The 22,835-nt window shown below is 40.2% G+C and overlaps 1 protein-coding gene across 1 annotated transcript in view; it reads right to left on the bottom strand.

Annotated features, from left to right (window-relative positions):
* LOC124287050 (L-asparaginase 1-like) overlaps positions 1–18,873 on the bottom strand; it is a 31,626-nt gene extending 12,753 nt beyond the window's left edge. Inside the window, exons 1-10 of the mRNA XM_046723520.1 lie at positions 18,571–18,873; positions 15,754–15,882; positions 15,062–15,188; positions 14,710–14,835; positions 13,996–14,076; positions 9,581–9,725; positions 8,037–8,146; positions 6,974–7,150; positions 4,843–4,953; positions 3,780–3,919 (exon numbers count right to left, since the gene is read on the bottom strand). Of these exons, the coding sequence (XP_046579476.1) occupies positions 3,824–3,919; positions 4,843–4,953; positions 6,974–7,150; positions 8,037–8,146; positions 9,581–9,725; positions 13,996–14,076; positions 14,710–14,835; positions 15,062–15,188; positions 15,754–15,882; positions 18,571–18,638 (1,170 nt within the window). The 5' untranslated portion in view covers positions 18,639–18,873 and the 3' untranslated portion in view covers positions 3,780–3,823. The remainder of the gene's footprint in view (positions 1–3,779; positions 3,920–4,842; positions 4,954–6,973; positions 7,151–8,036; positions 8,147–9,580; positions 9,726–13,995; positions 14,077–14,709; positions 14,836–15,061; positions 15,189–15,753; positions 15,883–18,570) is intronic.
* Positions 18,874–22,835: the final 3,962 nt, after the last annotated feature.

The following is a 22,835-nucleotide window of genomic DNA, read 5'->3' as shown; positions in this document are numbered from 1 at the left end:
ACTTTCTAGACTAGATCGATTAAAATAGCTCTATATACAAGTAAATTATATGTTTATCAACTACACTTTCATGTATACCAGTAATAATTACTGAACGAGGAAAAGTTATTTTAATAAAAGGTAATATAAAGTTTAGTTTGTAAGAAACATTGCGATATCTTAGTTTTTTGTGAATAAAGTCAATTTTTGCAAAATTGTGAAAAAGTAGATTTCGATTGCTGCCCGATATTCAAACCTAAAACTGGATTTTACATATTGCGTTAATTTTTTACATATTAAGTTAAAAATTGTTTTTACATTTTGCGTTAGGTGTTTTACTTTTTGCGTTAAAGACATCTTTTACATATTGCGTTCATATTTTACATATTGCGTTATTTTTTACGTTTTGCGGTAAGTTTTTACATATTGCGTTAGTTTTTACATATTGTCTTGATTTTACATATTGGGGTTGTACAACCCCGCCGTCCCTTTGACAAAATAACACAACCCTGCCCTTCTGAAAGTCATAAACTGTTTAAACAAGAAGAGCTGTCAAAACAAAGCAGTACAAAATGTATATAAGAGGTCAAATCGAAAGCGAGGCTTAAATAGGTTGACCCAACCTTGAAAATGGCGACCTCGAAAAGGAAAGATTACTTCTGTGTGCCTTTGCGTTGGAGTGATGCCCGACAGGATTTTACGGTATCTTTTCACCATATTCCCAAGAATGACACACACACACACACACACACACACACACACACACACACACACACACATATTGTCATGTTCAAAATCAGTGACCACCCCCGTAGTTCATATGTACACAATTGACCCCTCCCCCTGCCTCCCAAAACAAACTGGGAGACACCCCAACCCCCACAAACACCGTACCTAAAATCATCATCACCCCCCTAGTCATAAATTATGAACGGTCCATTATATTATTTTTCTTAAAGCATATGGACATATGGAGACACTCTTGTCATGATGGCAAGGGAATTTTATTTGCAAATATTCTGTATCAGTGAAATTAGTTTGGCTGCAAATCAAAGTAACATTTCAAGTACATGTATATGCAGGACATACACATGCTGTTAAAAAAACCTTAAATATGTACTTTCAAAATTACTGCATACTGACCAGTACTTCAGGGATAAAGGAAATATTACAGGACAATCTAATTACAACAACTGAAATATATATAGTGTTTAAATATGCATTTCAGATGCTGCTAATTAAGAGTCAGAGAGCATGTCACCAGCTCGGGAACCTCCCATAAGGAATCTACCTCAGTCACCATCTCAGATACAGTAAGAATGTCAGATCGTATTAAGTTAATTTTGCCAACTGACATGGTTTTAAGAATTTAATACAACTGAACTTTATCATGCTATCTTATTTACATATAAAAATATTGATTGCCCATACTGTCTAAAATATGAAATGGTGTTAGCCTCTACTCCTTGATGTATATTTGTAATTCCAGAGATATATTTATTGTTTGTGTGGTCGAAGAGATAATAGTGATGCTTTACAATGCTTATATTACAGTGAAGCAGAGAGTGATACAGCAGCCACTATGACCCCAGTCCTACATAGAACAACTCCATCAGAAATTACATAAACAGGAGAGACAACTCAAGGAAAAGGTTGACAAAATAGAAAAATAGAACAGAAAACTTGAACTTGAAAAGTTTGGAGTTTGTAAATTCATGTATGATGATACAAATTTGTTTGAGTGGCATTTTTAAAAGTTGAGACGTACAATATGGAACAAGTTTTTATGGATAACAACTTCTTTATTTCGTGAGTGCGACGTTTCGATACATCTCTGGCTTCCATTCACTATCTTTTGTGTACTCACTGGCTTCATCAGCTTACTGCTTAACCAAATATGGCAATTATGTTGTTTCCTTTGTCAATTACAATGTATGTTGTTTCATTGTTATATACAGTATATATATGCAGCTCCTCCACTTCATGTATCACTCTTGCTTGACAACGGTACAAGAATCTGTATCGAAACGTCGCACTCACGAAATATAGAAGTTGTTATCCATAAAAACTTGTTCCATATGATACAAATTGATTGAACATTTTACAGTATTCCATCATTTCAAACATTGGCACTGATTAGCTGGAACATTTTCATTTGTTGAATATCTTCCCAGGTTTTGTGAAGTACCTTTCCCAAACAGCACAAGAATTGACAGACATGAATGTAAATGAAATTGTTTCATGCTTTTGTGTTGTGTAAATGATGGATGAAAAAAGAGACAGCTGTAATACATACACATTGATAGATTTAACTGAATAATAGAAAGGTATTTCATAATGGCATAGTTGTAGATGTAACTCATTTGCTGCTGTTTTATTAGTAATTGATGAAAAAGAATGTATTTCATCCTGTTTGAAAGAGTTTGTTGGGAACCAGAAAAAACAGGTAAGAGATTATGATAATGTGTAAGGGGAGAAGACTATGGTAAATTATGAATTGATCTCCAGCTGTAATTGTTGCCATTCATGTCAGACTAATCTAAAAAGATATTTCTATCAACAAAAATATTGCACCCAATATATTTTCAATTTGCATCCTCTGAAAAGTTTATTGTTATTCATCAGTGTTACAGTTGGAAGCTATTGTGAATGTGTCTATTGTTATTGGACTTTTAAGACACCATTTCAAATCGTAGCGCTAAGGTGATCGTAACTCCCATACTTAACACAGACTTACGACTGTCGTAGCGCTACGATCGCTTTGAGGAACGGGGTCCTGATCTACAATAAATCAATTTTATGGTATAGTAACACAGTAATGAAAATTGGTTCAAATATTCCCCATGCAGGTACCATAAGTCCATTTAGGTAAAATAATTATTCACCTCCAAATCAGTCAAAAAAGAACTTGAAAAAAAAATCATCCAGTTTTGTCTTGCACGTTGTGTCCCACTCATGCTGATTGAAATAAATAGTTTCTACATGATGATGTTGCGAATCGTTGTTCCTCTGCGATTGTAACATACAGTTACGCGCACATCGCCATCACTAGTAGGTACAACTGAAAATAAATACGTGAATAAATACCCTATATCTATAAAACAGAGTCGGTAGGACAAAACATTTTAAACAGAAAAAAATGTTTGGTCCAGATCCACTCGAAGAGCTATCTTGATCTACATATTACTCTAATCTCGATTATCCAGGTCAAGAATTAACAACACTACTCCCATGTGGAAGCGGATGATTTGAATCCAGGTCAGGAAATACGTTAGTCTTTTGCAATTGCTTTGTTCATATGTTGATAAAGTAAACGTAATTGACTTCCCTTGGTAATATTTCCACTATTGTGACTTTAGAGTAGCTTCCCTTCATAAATGCTGCGCAACATGGTAAACGTTAACCTAGATATCTAGGTCATATGACTTATCGTGATGTGTGGTGATGTACAGTAATTATTCACCCTTCAATCCGTGGATATGCTACAGAAACATTTGTGTAGCCCTTTCCCATTTCTCTGCGATTTCCCTGAACTACTGGACAGTTTCGTAATGTACCGTTAAAGGGAAATTTGAAACCAGGAAGTATACATTGAGATTTGGTGCCATTATGCGATTGTGTCCTTGCCCAATTTAGCCTCGTTTTGGTACAGATATGAATATTCATGAGGCCTCATTAAGAATGGTCGATAGGTTCTTCGGGAAGAACAGCATCGCTGCTGACCTGTTTGACACATAACACTGTATTGCGCAGACCGATGTTCATGCTGTTGATCATTGGATTGTCTGATCCAGACTGAATTATTTACAAACCGCTGGAGTATTTCGGCGTTAAACAAAAGTATTTAATTTTGGCTTAAGCCCTGATTATTCTCACTATTTCTGTTTTCTCTCTCGCTGTCTTCATCGGACATTTCTCCACGGCGGCTTGTCCGCATCATCTGTAACAAGGCAACACATATTCAAGGAACGGACAATTATCGGCTAAGTGTACATGTGACATGTGTACAGGCGACACAGGTGACACATGTGACACACAGGTGATGCATGTGACACAGGCGACACAGATAACAAGTGACACAGGTAAGACAGGTGACACAGGCGACACAGATAACAAGTGACACAGGTAAGACAGGTGACACAGGCGACACAGATAACAAGTGACACAGGTAAGACAGGTGACACAGGCGACACAGATAACAAGTGACACAGGTAAGACAGGCGACACAGGCGACACAGATAACAAGTGACACAGGTAAGACAGGTGACACAGGCGACACAGATAACAAGTGACACAGGTAAGACAGGCGACACAGGCGAAGCATGTGACACATGTGATGCATGTGACACAGGTTACACTCACTCACTCATTCTTATCACATTATCAACAAAGGGTTGGTTCAAGTGTAACTTGGCATGACCAGCATGATGCTGCGTAAGGATCTTCAGGGATCGATTATTTAAACGGGTTGAGATGGGGTAGATAGTTTTGATGGAAACAGAATGACATTGTATTTTCGGTCACAGTGTCAGGATAAATATATTTTTGTCAGAACTGATCTGAATTGAACAGACCCCAGCGAATTGGATTTGTCGAATGGGAAACAAGTGGGAATGTTAACTTTTTGCGTTGTTTTAACGCGAGAGAGATGGTGAGATGACAACGCTCTCACTTCTTTCTGGTTCGGTGGGGTAGCCAAGTGATTAAAGCGTTCGCTCGTCACGCCGAAGACCCGGGTTCCATTTCCCACATGGGTACAATGTGTGCAGCCCATTTCTGGTGTTCCCCGCCATAATATTGCTTGAATATTGTTAAAAGCGAGGATAAAATAAACATTTACTCACTCACTCACTCCAGACTCACCTTCTTCCGCTCTTCGAAGTCTTGTTCCTTTGCCAGCACGTAGCTGAGTTTTGTGAAGGCGGCCTCTGTGGTAATATCACTGCAATTGACCGCTCCGAGTTCTTTCAGGGCCTGAGTGTCAGTGACAAAGAATTAGTCTATGCAGTCTCATTACAATCTAATCCTTACTTTGATACAATCCGAAGACAATTTAATGGTAAGTCGCGTCAGGTGAGCACACAAATCAGACGATCAGCGTCAAGGATTTTAAATTTTCTGTTCGATTTGGTGGAACGGTTTCAGATTTCGGTATATCGAAGGTACACGACCACTTCCGAATGTAAGTGATAAAGGCTCCGCCTTATATATTGTTTTGGAATATCGAAATGTCACAACCACTTCCGAATGTAAATAATAAAGGTCCCGCCCTTCTTATTGTCATGGACTTTACTGTTTCTGATTGACTCGATTCCCCACATGGGTACAATGTGTGCAGCCCATTTCTGGTGTTCCCAGGCATGATATTGCTTGAATATTGTAAAAAGAGTCCACTTCTGACCACTTCCGAAAGTAAATAACAACGGTCCCGCCCTTCTTATTGTCATGGACTTTACTGTTTCTGATTGACTCAAGAACCGCTGAATCTATCATTATGAGTATGGTGGTCAAAGATCCCCCGACGCGACTTGTTACGCCAAAATATTTTTAAATTTCTTGTTTAATGTGGAAAAAATATGTAATCCATAAAATGAAAGCACTTGTTTGTAGAAAGGAAAGGTATTCATTGTTTGCTCTTCTTTGTTTTTTCGCGTTCGTTTAAGCGAAAAAAAAAAATTAAAGTGACCTAACTCAGCATTTTTGTTATGAATGCAGGAAAATATATATGAATACATTTCTGTTCCGGTAAAAAACTATTAATAGTACAGTGTTGTGGATATACCAGACTGCTAACTATTGATCAACTCCGTATGGGTGTTCGCATCTAAGGGAGATAACTCTGTTGATCGTACAGTTTTGACTGGCGGTTGTACTGTTGATGCAAATAGCTCTTATGTATGTTTGGTAATCTGCTAATGAACAGAATTTTATCACTGATTGCATGAATTAAAATTCGGTGATTGTATTTATGGAAGGCTTGTAAGTTGTGTTTAATGACACCACGTTTCACATTCGATGTGCACATTGTGCGTGATGGTTGATTTCATTAAACATTTCAATTATTAAAACGCTGCGAAAACAACACAACCCTACATTTCTGAAAACCCTAAAACTTATTTAAAGAAGGAGAGATGCCAGTAAAAACGAATTAATACGAAATTTATAAATAGAAATGTAACCAAAATACCTGTCCAGGTACCATGCAAAAACCAAAATTTCTGCCCAGGTACCATGCAAAAACTAAAATATCTGTCCAGGTACCATGCAAAAACCAAAATATCTGTCCAGGTACCATGCAAAAACCAAAATTTCTGTCCAGGTACCATGCAAAAACTAAAATATCTGTCCAGGTACCATGCAAAAACTAAAATATCTGTCCAGGTACCATGCAAAAACTAAAATATCTGTCCAGGTACCATGCAAAAACCAAAATATCTGTCCAGGTACCATGCAAAAACTAAAATATCTGTCCAGGTACCATGCAAAAACCAAAATATCTGTCCAGGTACCATGCAAAAACTAAAATATCTGTCCAGGTACCATGTAAAAACCACAATATCTGTCCAGGTACCATGCAAAAACCAAACTGATTATATACAGTTTATGTACAGATGTATAAAATTATCTGACCCCATGAGAGCTATACATTATATTATGCATGAAAATAACAAAGGTTGTTCCCAAGTGGGTATGACGATTGTAAAGCAATACTCCGTCACTCTGAATGAGAATAGATGCGTGAAGATCCGGGTTAGAATTGGCCTTCAGTAACCCATGCTTGTCGTAAGAGGCGACTAACGGGATCGGGTGGTCAGGCTCGCTGACTTGGTTGTCACATGACATCGCATCCCCATTACGCAGATCTATGCTCATTCTGTTGATCACTGGATTGTCTGGTCCAGACTCGATTATTGACAGACCGCCGCCATATAGCTGGAATATTGCTGAGTGTGGCGTTAAACAAGAAACCAACAAATTGAATGAGAATAATTACGTTCGACGCCTGGTAGGATGAAGTCACTGATCCCTTTAGACACTGGGTCACGTTGATGTAGAGGCGTTTCCTATTGTTCTGTTCATCAACCATTGCCTGAACTATCTTGCCATCAATATTGCCGGACCCAAATGTCAGCAGAACCACCGCTTGTAAGTCCTTTATGGTGTTTTTCACCTGCAACATCAAAGCACCAATGAAAGAAAAATCAGAATATATTTTCACGAAATAGTTGAATGTCGTGCCCGCACTGTTCGGTGGTGTAGAATAAAAGCGGCGTAAAATCACGCTGAATCATGAATTTCTGTTATGCTTTATGTATAGTGATATCGTAAAGGCTCGTTATCTAGATAGATCATGCACATCGATAATCGTTAACTAAATATCGATCCATCATCGATAAATATCGGATACGTATCTTTGAACAAAACTGTCTGAAAGAAATTAAAGTGGTGACAGGTTTTTGCATGGCTTATTAACAAACATAATTTAATTTAGAAGCAGTCCCAACTCAACTACACTGAATGTACCACACATGGGTTCTTGCAGGTACACATGTATGTATTCTAAACCAAGATCTCAATGCCTAGTCACGTGGATATGTACGGGTCATTGTTGTGATGTTGCTGGAATATTGCTAAAAGCGGCATAAAACCAAACTCAGTCAGTCATTGTAAAAGCGTGGCCAGTATATGCTGTTTCGCAATAAAAAAAGAAGAGATCTCAACACGATAATTATGTGGTTGAATATGTTTATAACCTTGTCGAACCTTGCCTCCTTGTCGAACCTGTGAACCTTTTGGAGATTGTCCCGACACCCAGTACTTGACGCGTCTACATTAAACATATATTTAGCGTACCAGATGGGTTGTGGTTCGGGCAGCGAACCCGGGAATCTCTCCCAGTGTCTGTAGACAGCGATTTTTTCTAAAGTTTCCGAAAGTCCATTTCAGATGTGATGGTAGGTACAGGACTGACAGTAATTGTTTTTCTTCTGTCATTTTGTGAAACGACACAAGTGCACAACATTATTTTGATTTAAGAATGTTTATTCCATACGTGCCTGTTCCGTTGTTATTCCTGGGTAGATGACCAAGAGACCCACTTCATTACCCTCGGGATACATTTCCTGAACCTGCAGCGTTCCTATTTGCTTTTCCAAGCTTTCCGTCTCTGGAATGAGTGAGGAGTGAGTGAGTGAGTGAGTGAGTGAGCGATTGAGTGAGTGAGTGAGTGAGTGAGCGAGCGAAAGGATGGGTTGTCGCATGAGGGAAGGACTGACTTGGGTGTGTACAAGAATTATATACAGTGGAATCTGTCTTTACGGACTGGCCTGGGACCGACTTATTTGTCCGGATTATAATGCAGTCCGGATTAGTTAACTTATGTCTGTTACCGTAGACAATGCCATGTAATGTGAGTTTCCGTATATTACCGAAGATAAGCCGAATTTTGAGGACCAAAAAGCAGTCTGTAGAAGGGGGCGGTTATATATGGATTACATTTTCGTGAAACATTTTTCAGGGGTCAAGGAAACAACATCGTATCGCTTCGCGTGACCAAACAAGAGATGAAGAGTTTGTCCGTTACGACGTCAAATTTGTAATTAGACATCATTAGACAAGATTATTTACCTTTTCAGTTCTAATTTGTTTTTGCTGGCCATTGTCTTATATGCAAGGATTCAGAGTGTGTATTTGTCTTGTATACCTATTCTAATAATATCTCAGACCAATCAACAAGCATCCTCGTTTATCAATGCCTATTATATTTTCATTTTTGCAATAGTACGAATTGGGCCTATTGGCCATAAATAGCTTCATTTTGGAAGTGAGTCAAAACACAAGACGCTACAAATTAGCCGTTAATGCGATTTACCATGAGAGTGCGAGATAATTGCCGTGGTGGTTTGGAGGGGGTAGGGATTGTATGGATGGGGTGGGGAATGACACCAAGAAAGGGTTACACATTCCACAAATGGCAATGTATGCGATGAATCAAGAAATATGGCTAATCTGCCTTCATTTTGAACCGACTCATGTTATTGCATGACTCAAACGCATACAGTTCACTTCCAGTTCGCATTCGGCCAAGGGGTGATGGGGTAGCCTAGTGCGTCACTCGTCACGCCGAAGACCCGGGTTCGTTTCCCATCATGGGTACAAGGTGTGAAGCCCATTTGTGGTGTCCCCAGCCGTGATGCTGCTGGAATATTGGTAAAAGCGGCGTAAAACCATACCCCTACTCAAGCATTCGGCCCAATATAATTATTGACTCCTTACGGAGGAACACGAACACATAAACTAGTTATACTGAATGTTTTCAGAGTGAGTGAGTTGGGTTTTACCCCGCTTTTTAGAAATATTCAAGCAACATCACGGCGGGGGACTCCAGAAATGGACTTCACACATTGTTCCTATGTGGGGAATAAAACCCGGGTCTTCTGCATGACAAGCGAACGCTTTAACAAACTGGCTACCACACCGCCCAGAAGGTTTAAGGAACCGAATTAGTTTCTTCACACTCAGACAGGTATAACCAGAACAGTTTAATGTTCAGTGAATCAGAAACTATAATTTGCACGAAAATATGAATTCTGAATCTTACGTGTCACCCTAGTGTCCAGTGTCACCCTAGTGTCCAGTGTCACCAAGAGGGGCATGTTGGACGAGGTGTAGGCGTCAAGGCCCACGCAGTCTGTCTTGACGACTCGGTTACCACGGAATGCTTTCTTGTTGAAACAGAGCAGCACCTGATAGCGTGGTTGATAAGTGAAAGGCGCTGTTTTAAAAGTGTTGGAGTAAACTGTAGTTATAGTGTTATGTGGATATTGTACGTACGCATCAATCACTTTGCTCATTTGATTTTAGCGGTATGTAAAATACAAAAACAATTAACTCCCTTTTATCTTCCGGAAGTACCTGTACATGTGTTCCCATGCTCAGTTCAAATGTAACCGCCGATGTGCGAAGAAGGTCTATTAAAACTTTTAACCCCAACTTGGATACCTCTGTCGTTCATGAGTAAGAAGCACGATGTCATCATAAAGCTATTTCTTGAAAGGCACAATGTCACACATTTTGACAATATTTTCTCCTATATTATACATATTGGGGCTATACAGTGCATTACGCACCCACTTCAGCTTCCTATTGATGCAATAAAAGACTTGCATTTATTAATTCGAACTTCTTAAAGCATTTATTCATTCGAACTTTTTAATTTAATGTTGTAATCTAAATACGTAGTTTTTAAACTAAATACTATGGTAGTTACCCAAATGGCTGATAGTATTATTGAGAGAAATGCATTATGTTGTTTAGAGAGGTGATGTCGTACTTGAGAATATTTCGCTCATGTGACCACGTGCATGCGTGTGTGTGTGTATGTGTATGTGCGGCTGCTTGTACTAGCCCAGACTTAAGCTGGTTTGAGATACCATGCCGCAGTGAAGCATCAATACCCCACTCAGACACAGTATACTGACTCCAAGTCGACCAGACCTTGTTGTACCCATTAATGCATTTCTGGTGTCCCCCGCCGTGATGTTGCTGGAATATTGCTAAAAGCGGCGCAAAACCAAAATTCAGTCAGTCAGTCAGTACCCATTAATGCCGAGCGCCAGGCAGAGACCAACAAGTACCATATTTTATCGTCTTTTGGTCTTTTAGAGACGTATGGGTATAGTGCCTTTTACGTTTTAAATCCCTAAAGCGAGGAAGTGGGTATAACACGTACATCACGTATGCATATAACATCAGTCTTGGAAAACCAATCAAATAGATACAGACTTAATACGAAACATGTCTTGGTCCATCTTGTTCCGTCTTTAGGTTGAACTTAGAAGCTGCTGTGATGAAGAGGAACATGTTTATGTGAGTTTCCGTATATTACCGAAGATAAGCCGAATTTTGAGGACCAAAAAGCAGTCAGTAGAAGGGGGTCGGATATATATGGATTACATTTTCGTGAAACATTTTTTCAGGGGTCAAGGAAACGACATCGTATCGCTTCGCGTGACCAAACAAGAGATGAAGAGTTTGTCCGTTAAGACGTCAAATTTGTAATTAGACATCATTAGACAAGATTATTTACCTTTTCAGTTCTAATTTGTTTTTGCTGGCCATTGTCTTATATGCAAGGATTCAGAGTGTGTGTTTGTCTTGTATACCTATTCTAATAATATCTCAGACCAATCAACAAGCATCCTCGTTTATCAATGCCTATTATATTTTCATTTTTGCAATAGTACGAATTGGGCCTATTGGCCATAAACAGCTTCATTTTGGAAGTGAGTCAAAACACAAGACTCTACAAATTAGCCGTTAATGCGATTTACCATGAGAGTGCGAGATAATGGTGGTGGTGGTTTGGAGGGGGTAGGGATTGTATCGATGGGGTGGGGAATGACACCAAGAAAGGGTTACACATTCCACAAATGGCAAAGTATGCGATGAATCCAGAAATATGGCTAATCTGCCTTCATTTTGAACCGACTCATGTTATTGCTTGACTCAAACGCATACAGTTCACTTCCAGTTCGCATTCGGCCAAGGGGTGGTGGGGTAGCCTAGAACGTCACTCGTCACGCCGAAGACCCGGGTTCGATTCCCATCATGGGTACAAGGTGAGAAGCCCATTTGTGGTGTCCCCAGCCGTGATGCTGCTGGAATATTGGCAAAAGCGGCGTAAAACCATACCCCTACTCACGCATTCGGCCCAATATAATTATTGACTCCTTACGGAGGAACACGAACACATAAACTAGTTATACTGAATGTTTTCAGAGTGAGTGAGTTGGGTTTTACCCCGCTTTTTAGAAATATTCCAGCAACATCACGGCGGGGGACTCCAGAAATGGACTTCACACATTGTTCCTGTGTGGGGAATAAAACCCGGGTCTTCGGCATGACAAGCGAACGCTTTAACAAACTCGCTACCACACCGCCCAGAAGGTTTAAGGAACCGAATTAGTTTCTTCACACTCAGACAGGTATAACCAGAACAGTTTAATGTTCAGTGAATCAGAAACTATAATTTGCACGAAAATATGAATACTGAATCTTACGTGTCACCCTAGAGTCCAGTGTCACCAAGTGTCACCAAGGGGGTATGTTGGGCGAGGTGTAGGCGTCAAGGTCCTCGCAGTCTATCTTGACGACTCGGTTACCACGGAATGCTTTCTTGTTGAAACAGAGCAGCACCTGATAGCGTGGTTGATAAGTGAAAGGCGCTGTTTTAGTGTTGGAGTAAACTGTAGTTATAGCGTTATGTGGATATTGTACGTACGCATCAGTCACTTTGCTCATTTGTTTTTAGCGGTATGTAAAATACAAAAACAATTAACTCCCTTTTATCTTCCGGAAGTACCTGTACATGTGTTCCCATGCTCAGTTCAAATGTAACCGCCGATGTGCGAAGAAGGTCTATTAAAACTTTTAACCCCAACTTGGATACCTCTGTCGTTCATGAGTAAGAAGCACGATGTCAACATAAAGCTATTTCTTGAAAGGCACAATGTCACACATTTAGACAATATTTTCTCCTATATTATACATATTGGGGCTATAAAGTGCATTATGCACCCACTTCAGCTTCCTATTGATGCAATAAAAGACTTGCATTTGTTAATTCGAACTTCTTAAAGCATTTATTCATTCGAACTTTTTAATTTAATATTGTAATCTAAATACGTAGTTTTTAAACTAAATAATATGGTAGTTACCCTAATGGCTGATAGTATTATTGAGAGAAATGCATTATGTTGTTTAGAGAGGTGATGTCGTACTTGAGAATATTTCGCTCATGTGACCACGTGCATGCGTGTGTGTGTATGTGTATGTGTATGTGCGGCTGCTTGTACTAGCCCAGACTTAAGCTGGTTTGAGATAAAATGCCGCAGTGAAGCATGAATACCCCACTCAGACACAGTATACTGACTCCGTGTCGACTAGTCCTTGTTGTACCCATTAATGCATTTCTGGTGTCCCCCGCCGTGATGTTGCTGGAATATTGCTAAAAGCGGCGCAAAACCAAAATTCAGTCAGTCAGTCAGTCAGTACCCATTAATGCCGAGCGCCAGGCAGAGACCAACAAGTACCATATTTTATCGTCTTTTGGTCTTTTAGAGACGTATGGGTATAGTGCCTTTTACGTTTTAAATCCCTAAAGCGAGGAAGTGGGTATAACACGTACATCACGTATGCATATAACATCAGTCTTGGAAAACCAATCAAATAGATACAGATTTAATACGAAACATGTCTTGGTCCATCTTGTTCCGTCTTTAGGTTGAACTTAGAAGCTGCTGTGATGAAGAGGAACATTTTATAGGTAACTTCATAACAGTGTCGGCATCTACTCTGACACGTCGCGTCTTTTGCAATGAAGTACATGTAGTTGTCAAACCCTGAAAATCTCTGTCAGCTCCTGACCAGATGCTGTATTTGTACCACGAATAACTGGCGTAAAGTCGCTGTGAAGAAATATTTCAGTTTCGACACCTAACGAAATCCCCTGAACGGCATGTGTATCGTTGGCTTTGGCAACTACGTGGAGGCCAGGACAAACACCTTCAGAGCTGACAGACCAAGGGTCGTTTTGGATGAATCCAGGATTCGATTGGTTTGGGTGTTGTTTAACGCTACAATATTCCAGTGAGTGAGTGAGTGAGTTAAGTTTTACACCGCACTCAACAATATTCAAGCCTATGGCGGCGGTCTGTAAATAACCGAGTCTGGACCAGACATTAAATTGATCAACAGCATGAGCATCGATCTTCGCAACTGGGATACGATGACATGTGTCAACCCAGTCAGCGAGCCTGACCACCCGATCCCGTTATTCGCCTTTTACGACAAGCCTGGGTTACTTGAGATCAGTTCTAACCCGGATCTTCTCGGGTCCAGCAATATTTCAGCTGTATGATAATAATCAAGCCTGGATCAGACAATACAGTGATCAACTGCTTGAGCATCGAACACAGGAGTCGAAGTCAAAGACCGGAACTTGAACAGTCATACCTCAGGAATGTCCAGCGTAGAGACAATGAGGGAACACAGGAGGTTCTCCGGTCCGTCGCTCATGGCGTCAAAGATTGTAATCTGTGAACACGAGGGTAATATATATATCAATTGGAAACAATTGCTCTAAGATGAAAATTCTATAATCAATTGTCATTGAAATGAAAAAAAAGTCCCTTGGTAAAATAAGAAACACCAAGCAACAAAGAGAAAGAAAAGTCTCATTGAGAAAACAATCAACAGTTTATAGTGTGAATAAGCATAAAAGAGTAGGTAATGACAGCTGCCAGTCGAGTGAAATATAATCACTTGTACACAAAATGGCAGTTACTCGGGTGTTCTGTACAGCTGTAAACGGTTACCCGGTGAGGCTTGAGTGCAACACAACATTCTCGCTCGCCCAGGGCTACTGCACTGAATGACTCGGCGACGAACTGATCGGTGCAAGTTTGTTTCGTTGGAAATTTGTCAACATGAAACACAGGACTGTGATTCATGAATGACAATAATACGTTGTAAATATGACATGGTATTGGTTAATGATGTCTGACCATTTCAATACAATATGTAAATAGTTATAATTAGACTATGCCATGGTTGTCTTACTGGATGATTGCAGCTAGGGAAAATAGTTGTTGTGAAGGAACATTGACCATATATTTCATCTTTTGTATGCAAAGCATTGCAGTCTGTGTTGATGTTCAATTAACCAACCTGCGCCCCTGTGAAGACAACTGGTTTACTGAGGTTCTCCAACATGAAGGACAGAGCAGAACTTGCGTAGGCCATTGTGTCCGTTCCCATGACAACCACGAAGCCGTCGTAATCCTCATAATATTTCTGTAATATTGGCAGTGTCAGCATGAATACGCTAGTTTACTTTAACGTCGCTTAAAAGAAACATACACGCAGGTACGGAACATCAAGAATTGTTTTATTTGTGTTCTTATTTTGGTAGGTACAGATGTGCATACATACATACATACGTACATACATACATACGTACATACATACGTACGTACACACACACACACACACACACACACATACATACATACATACATACCTGTATTGTTTCAGCAATGCTCTTCCAGTCATCTTGATTCATCAACGAAGAGTCAATAAGCCTCTTAAATTCGTAAACGTCGTATGTGATCGGACTCTCGTCAACGGTTCCATTCCAGTCTTGTTTTCTGAAAGTTTAAGCTTATCAAAATACTCGTAGTCTTGAAATTATTTACATCTATTTACAGTACATTGAAGCTTTTATCAACGTAATATACTTAAAATATTGGTTTGAAAACACCCCATGACAAAAATACGACACAAGAATATCACCTGCACTTTGTCATGTGTTATAAAAAGCAAATAAAAATGTTCAATAAAATTAAAATCAGTTCAATTGTATATCATTATACACGAGGACAACCTTCGAGACTTGAGACTAGCCAAGGCGAGGAGAGTTTCCAGAATACAGATCGAAAGTAATACAGTTAATTCGTGATATTTCACCACTCTTTGCGTGGGCTTCCTCAGATTCACCTAATGCACCACATGGGTACAGTTGTTCTCTACCATTGCTGTCTCTTACCTTGGTATTGCTAAAATATAGACAAACATATACGTTCAACTTTTTCAGGTACGTAGTTTTGACGTTTTTTCGAAAGCAAACAAACATGTCAGTGACAAAAGAGATCGTATTAACGAACTAATTAAAGACCCTCGAGAATGGTGGGTTGTACAAGAAGCCTTTATTACCTTGTTGTAAACCTTCTCATAATTTCCTTGCGAGATTTGATCTCCTCAGGCTTTTTCATGTCACTGAGGGGCACGATCCTGCTGAATTCGTCGCTGACTTTGAATCGGTCTACTGGTTTCAGACCTGCCCTGAATTGTAACGAACTTAAAATATGGAAAATACAGCATTTCTTTTGTGGTAACGATGCGAGTTGTATGGATGTCAACTTCTTTATTATGAGGAAGACAACGTTCATGAGTATATCCTCGCTCCTTCATCATTTTACTTCACCTGATGAAGGCGTAAGGACATAGTCCGAAACGATGTGTCCTTCTTGATAAAGAAGTTGATATCAATAAAAACTCTCTTCCTTGTGTGTATCACTTCTAAATGCCCTTCGGGCGGTGGGGTAGCCTAGTGGTTAAAGCGTTGGCTCGTCACGCCGAAGACCCGGGTTCGAATCCCCACATGAGTACAATGTGTGAAGCCCATTTCTGGTGTCCCCCGTCGTGATGTTGCTGGAATATTGGTAAAAAGAGGGGTAAAACCAAAACTCAGTCAGTCGGTCAGTCTAAATGCCCTTCAAAGACCTATTTTGGTGTACTTCATACATTCTGTACCATAAGGTTGACATTTGTGCAATAAATTAATGTGGCATCATTGTAGACAGTCGTTACTCATTTTACTTGCATACATCTATATTTGCAGAGCCATTTTCGTTTACTTTTTGTCACAGAATTGTAACTGATGTTAACTTATAGGTATAGCGAGAGCATCTGCTCGTATTAAAACAACGAAATTTCCTTTGTGTTACAGGACACAAGTACCATACGGTATACATGTGTGCAAAAAATTAGTGTGATATCAATACAGACTGGCGTTACTCATTTTACTTTCATATATCTGTGTTTGCAGGCGACAAACCATTTTCGTTTCGATTTAGCGCTTTCGAACGCAAACACAATGTCCATAAACCGCATACGAAACGAACACCATATACTAGGCTTGGGGTGACAAACATTCCTTTTCTTTGGTCACGCTACATAGCATATATACACTTCCTTTGTCTAACAAATAAATTAAATTTGCTTCAGTATAATTTGTGACAAAGAATATTAAATATGATATTTTCAGAGAGGAAATATTTCAATGGGCTACAAATATCTATTCCCAAAACTGACCCAAAAATCATTTGTTCCCAGCATTTAGGAAAACATCACTGGTAATGCTGTCTGTTGATAAAAATAACTGATTTATAAAACAATATTTGTTTATTTAATTTTCGTGTACATTTACACTCTTTACTTTTACATGGAATGCACATAACACAGTAAACACATGTATATAATCTATTTACATTATGTATTTATATAACTTTCAACCTATTTATATTGTTTTGTATTGTAAAGTACAAAAGCGAATCACATAATGTATCTTTTCCTCACATTCAAGTAATCGAATGATTTAAAACGATTAATCTCCAACTGTTTTGGGGAAAGTATCAGTATTTATACATACATGATACCAAATGTGACATCTTTACCCATTAGCCGAGAAAGGAATTGACAAATAACTTCCGAATCACAAAAAGGGTATGAGGACAAAATGAGAGAAGACAACAAACATATTCTTGGAAGCATACATCAACCACCTGCATTTCGTCATGTGTTTTAAAACACAATTAATAATTGAAAAGATTACGAGGGAAAATATGCATTGAGTGATTCACTTTTGTACAATACAAAAAAGGAAAAAAATATAAATGTATTGAAAAAATATATTATCAAATAATTTAAATCAATCAATCTCCAATTGTTGAGGGGAAAATATCACTATTTACATATACATGATGCCAAATATGGCATTGTTTACCTGTTAACCTAGAAAAGAATTGACAAATAACCTCACATTAATAAAATGAGTATAAGGACAAAATGAAAGAAGACAACAAAAATATTTGGGGAAGCTTTGATCAATTTCAAAAATAATATCAAAATATTAAGCAATAAAACACAAACAGAACTTGAAGGGCAAACGCGAGTATGCATTTGAAAATTGGATGTGACCAAAACATTTACACACTTCATCAAAACGTTACTGGGTTGAAACACTGCCCTCTTGAGGTCCAAAACGCAACTATAATACATCGCCATCGACTAACCATTTCTTGATTTTATTTAATTTATAACCAACGTCAAATATATGAGTAAATTGTCTGAAAAATTAAATTCACAAGAATACTTAACTGTAAATTAATCATCCACTGTGTGTTGCCTCCCAATAAAAAATACTACATGTAGTACCATTTCCCAGAACGTTTAACATATTCGCACGACTTCCCCACCACCTGCCCCTTCAACTTTAAACTATACATAAAACTCATAGATGACGTAGACAAAACAGAATGAGCGAGTGTGTCAACTTCATATAACAGCGATCTTCTAATCTAAAATCCTAACATGAACCATTGGCAAGGAGTTGACAAAGTCACTCAGGATTCTGTCACGCTAATGGACATAATCTCGCAAAAAAAAATCAATGAAATTCAAACAATACGCTTCACTCAAAACATAAGTAACACATATGAATTATATACTTATAGAAACAAATAAGGGAACAAATGAAAGTACAAGTGTTCCTTTATTTATTTACAGAATTTCACTCACAGTGCAATACATACCTTGTGAAGAAACCTTGAAAAGAATAAAGGAACACTTGTGCTTTCAGGTGTTCCCTTATTCGTATATAAATTGGGATTTATTCTTCTGAGATTTTTTACTAGTGTCTATGAATGTTCATTTGTTATAAAAACTGGTAAATAACAAGTCAAACCTGTACCGTCGTCTTTCATTCCGAATGTCCCTCCTGTATAAATCACTAATGTTTTCGCCTTGGAGGAAGCCATGTTGTGTTGTGAAGTCTGCTGTGTTGTGAAGTCTGCTGTGTTGTCTTCCGCTGTGGACTTTCTGTTTGGACGCCTCGTACTTATACTGTATCAAAACATTCCCCGAGAGAGCTATAGCTTCTGGGAAAGTTGGAGTTACAGGGAACACGTGGTAAATTATTTCTGCGCTTTCACTATCTTGTGTGGTAGGTATTTCTCATTCCATTGTATTTCTAGTCCGTGTGTATGAGCGAAATATTTTCAAGTACGGCGTTAAACCCAATTTCACTTCGTCTCACCATCTAGTCTGTGCTGATACAGACGATCAATAAGTTTCAAAAGTGAGTGAGTGAGTGAGTGAGTGAGTTTGGTTTTACGCCGCACTCAGCAATATTCCAGCTATATGGCGGCGGTCTGTAAATAATCGAGTCTGGACCAGACAATCCAGTGATCAACAGTATGAGCATCGATCTGCGCAATTGGGAACCGATGACATGTGTCAACCAAGTCAGCGAGCCTGACCACCCGATCCCGTTAGTCGCCTCTTACGACAAGATAGTCGCCTTTTTATGGCAAGCACATGGGTTGCTGAAGACCTATTCTACCCCGGATCTTCACGGGTCAGTTTCAAAAGTGGGGCTTGGGCCTATGCTTGGTTACCCGATACCCAACACTTCTACCCCATTCCAAACCCACGAACACACGCACGGACGCACGCACCCACGCGCCCACACACTCACACACACAGAACCACTCCTTCACATCCACCTTCACATCGACCATTCACATCCCTTCACATTCCTCATTCATCCCCAAGAACCACTGTCGCCCCTACCACAACTACCACCTCATCCACACCACATCACCCACCATCCAGTCCCGCTCCACCAACACTATCACACGCACACACACGCACTGTCGCACGCACGCACGCGCGCGCGCGCACACACACACACACACACAACCACCCAAAACCACTCCTTCACATCCACCTTCACATTCCACATTCATCCCACCATCCATTGTCGCCCCTCCCACCAACACCATCACGCACGCACGCACGCACGCACGCACGCACGCACGCACGCACGCACGCACACATACACTACCACCAAAAGACACTGTCGCCCCTCCCACCACCACAGCCACCCCAACCATCCACCCCACAACCCAGCACCTAAAACCCAACCCTTAACATCCCTCCCTACATTCATCCCCACAACCACTGACCCAAAATTACCCTCCACTACAATCACATCCACTTCACCCCCGTTTAATAAAACTAGGGCCTAGAAATACCTGTGATTATTACTGACCCAGCCAAAAGCTGGCGTGATGTCAAGTACGCTCAATTCTCAGGGAAAGTGCTTCGCATAGAAAACACTTTCCTCGGGAAATTATCTTCACACGTCCCCGTTGCTGGTATCACGTCTGACTCATTAATACCTTGCCACTTTCATTGTTTGGCAGATTTTATCTCTCTTTCAGCTTTTCTGTATGTAACTACTGGTGGCTAATAATCGTCCCGTAAAAAAAACTTACGACCCTCTCGAAAATAATGAAGAACTAAATGTGTGAGTGAGTTTAGTTTTACGCCGCACTCAGCAATATTCCAGATATATGGCGGCGGTCTGTAAATGATCGAATCTCGACCAGACAGTCCAGTGGTCAACAACATGAGCATCGATCTACGTAATTGGGATACGATGTGTCAGCCAAGTCAGTGATTCTGACCACCCGATCCCGTTAGTCGTTACTGAAGATCAATTCTAACCCGGATCTCCACGGGTCGGAGAAATAAATACAGTCCCGGGTTTTAGGAAACAACATGTCGGCCCTCTCCAGAATACCACTGTTATTTTTTTGGTTTTTGTCTGTAAGTTTCATTTCTAAGAATCAAATCATATGTATTCAGAGGTAAGTGATTAAGAAAGCCACTGGGATTGGTAATATTCCAGGAATTATTGCCAATCGGACATGTAGACGAGCACTGAAAATTGTGCAAACTTTCTTACAGGACGATACCCGTGAAGATCCGGTTTAGAATTGATCTTCAGCAACCCATGCTTGTCGTAAGAGGCAACTAACGGGATCGGGTGGTCAGGCTCGCTGACTTGTTTGCCACATGTCATCTTATCCCAATTGCGTAGATCGATGCTCACATTGTTGATCAATTTATTGTCTGTTTACAGACCGACGCTGGAAAATTGCTGAGTGTTGCGTTAAACAACAAACAAACATTTTTTTACAGCATGACCTGTTGCCTTGTTAGACACATATACTCTCCCAAAAAAGAAACGCATATAGGAATTTCAACTGTATTTTTATGTTTATTTTGAAACATCTTGTAGGCTTTATGAGTAAATGAAATATAGCGAATTGCACACTGGGAATGCAGACTTATCCGTCTTTGGCGTGTCAGTCTTTTGAGTGTCACATGGAGACGTGTGGTGGCGCTAAAGTCAATACCTCGTGTGACCACCGTGGGCATCCAGAACTGCACGAAATCGTCGGCATCGAACGAATAAGTGTCAGAATCTCGTGTTGCCAGATCGCAGCCCACTCTGCCTGTAGTGCCTGTGCGAGTTGCTGAAGTGTCTGGGCCTGAGGGTTACGGCGTCGCACCCGTCTGTCCAGGGCATCCCACAGATGTTCGATCGGGTTTATGTCCGGTGATCTTGAGGGCCAGGGAAGCACATTGATGTTGTGGTTCTGGAGGAAGGCTCTAGTGTGACGTGCTGTGTGGGGCCTGGCATTGTCCTGTTGAAACAACTCCCTCTGGCGATCAATTATTGGAAGGAGGTGTGGGCGTAGGATTTCGTCACAGTACCGTTGAGCTGTCAGGTTGCCCTGGATCATCACCAAATCACTTCTCCTACGGCAGGTGATCGCTCCCCACATCATCACCATGCTCCAGTCGAATCTGTCCACCTGGGGAACGCAAGTGTCGGCGAAACGTCCACGTCGACGTCTGTACAACCGCATTCTTCCATCGCGTCGTTCCAATAGAAATCGTGATTCATCGCTGAACCAGATTCTAAGCCAATTCAGTAGGTTCCAGGCCTGAACGTTGGTGCACCACTGAACTCGATGTCAAACATGTTGTTGTCGAAGCACAGGGCCAAAATAAGGTCTTCTGGCACGTAAACCAGCCTCTCTCAACCTTTTCCTGACGGTCTGTGCAAAAAGCCTCCTCAATCCGGTATTTATCGAGCGGTACTGGTCGCCGTAGCTGTTCGATGACGCCGGTGATGTACCCGGATGTAGCGATCGTGCGCCGCAGTGGTCGCTCGAGGTCGCCCACTACGAGGGGCATCTGCTACTACATTGAAACTGGCCAGCTTCAAGCAAGTTTACTCAGGTTGGAAACATGTGAATTTAGTTAGGTGGGGAAAGACATGTAAATTTTCAAATTTGCAAATGTTGACACACCTTAGATATTTATGTATCATACCGGATTTCAGGGGTATGTATATGAACGGTTCATACACCATCATGTTACCTGTACTCAAGCAAGATGATAATATGTTTCCATCATGTGAATTACTTGGCTCATGTAATTTCACTTTCACACATTTTAGTACGTTTGAAATCAACGTTCACATGACCTAAATATTCTTATCACCAAAGCGCCTGACAAAGAAAGCGGTATTACGAAAGCTAACACGCCTTATTAATCTGCACTCGCTCTTGCTACCAGTATCAGTTACGCCTTGTCTGTGGTGTTGGCAAATCTTGTGAGGTGCATGTTTCGAGGGATTGAAAGGTTCAGTGGTGAACAAAGGGCGATGCGTTGCCCCTTTGTCCTCGCAAGTGTCCCCAGCTGCCCCAAAAGAATAGCACTTTGTCTCTCTTGGAGCACAGTCAAATATGCTACGCGAACCAACTCGTAATTTCTTAAGTCTGTTCAGCTCGCGCATCTACTGTAAAATATTTTGTGGCAGTACATAATTGGAATATTATTGCACTGCATGTGACCTTCTTAATAGTCTCACAGTGCCTGAACCATGTTATTTCTCCATTCGCTCAGCCTTTGCTGTAATAACGCCATACATAAACTTTAAAGTTTGTTTCACTAACGCAAAAGTATACACTAAGAAACAATGTCATATCAAATTATATATTCTGTGAAACATGAAATGAAAAATTGTTTTTATCGAGTAGCGATTATGACCGGATAGCGGGTGCGTTCTCTGAGTATATCATAGACATGTTGGA

The sequence above is a fragment of the Haliotis rubra genome, unplaced genomic scaffold (assembly GCF_003918875.1).
Source record: "Haliotis rubra isolate DU_JTF1 unplaced genomic scaffold, ASM391887v1 Scf4, whole genome shotgun sequence".
Lineage (NCBI taxonomy): Eukaryota > Metazoa > Mollusca > Gastropoda > Lepetellida > Haliotidae > Haliotis > Haliotis rubra.
This window is presented reverse-complemented; position numbering and strand designations above follow the sequence as displayed.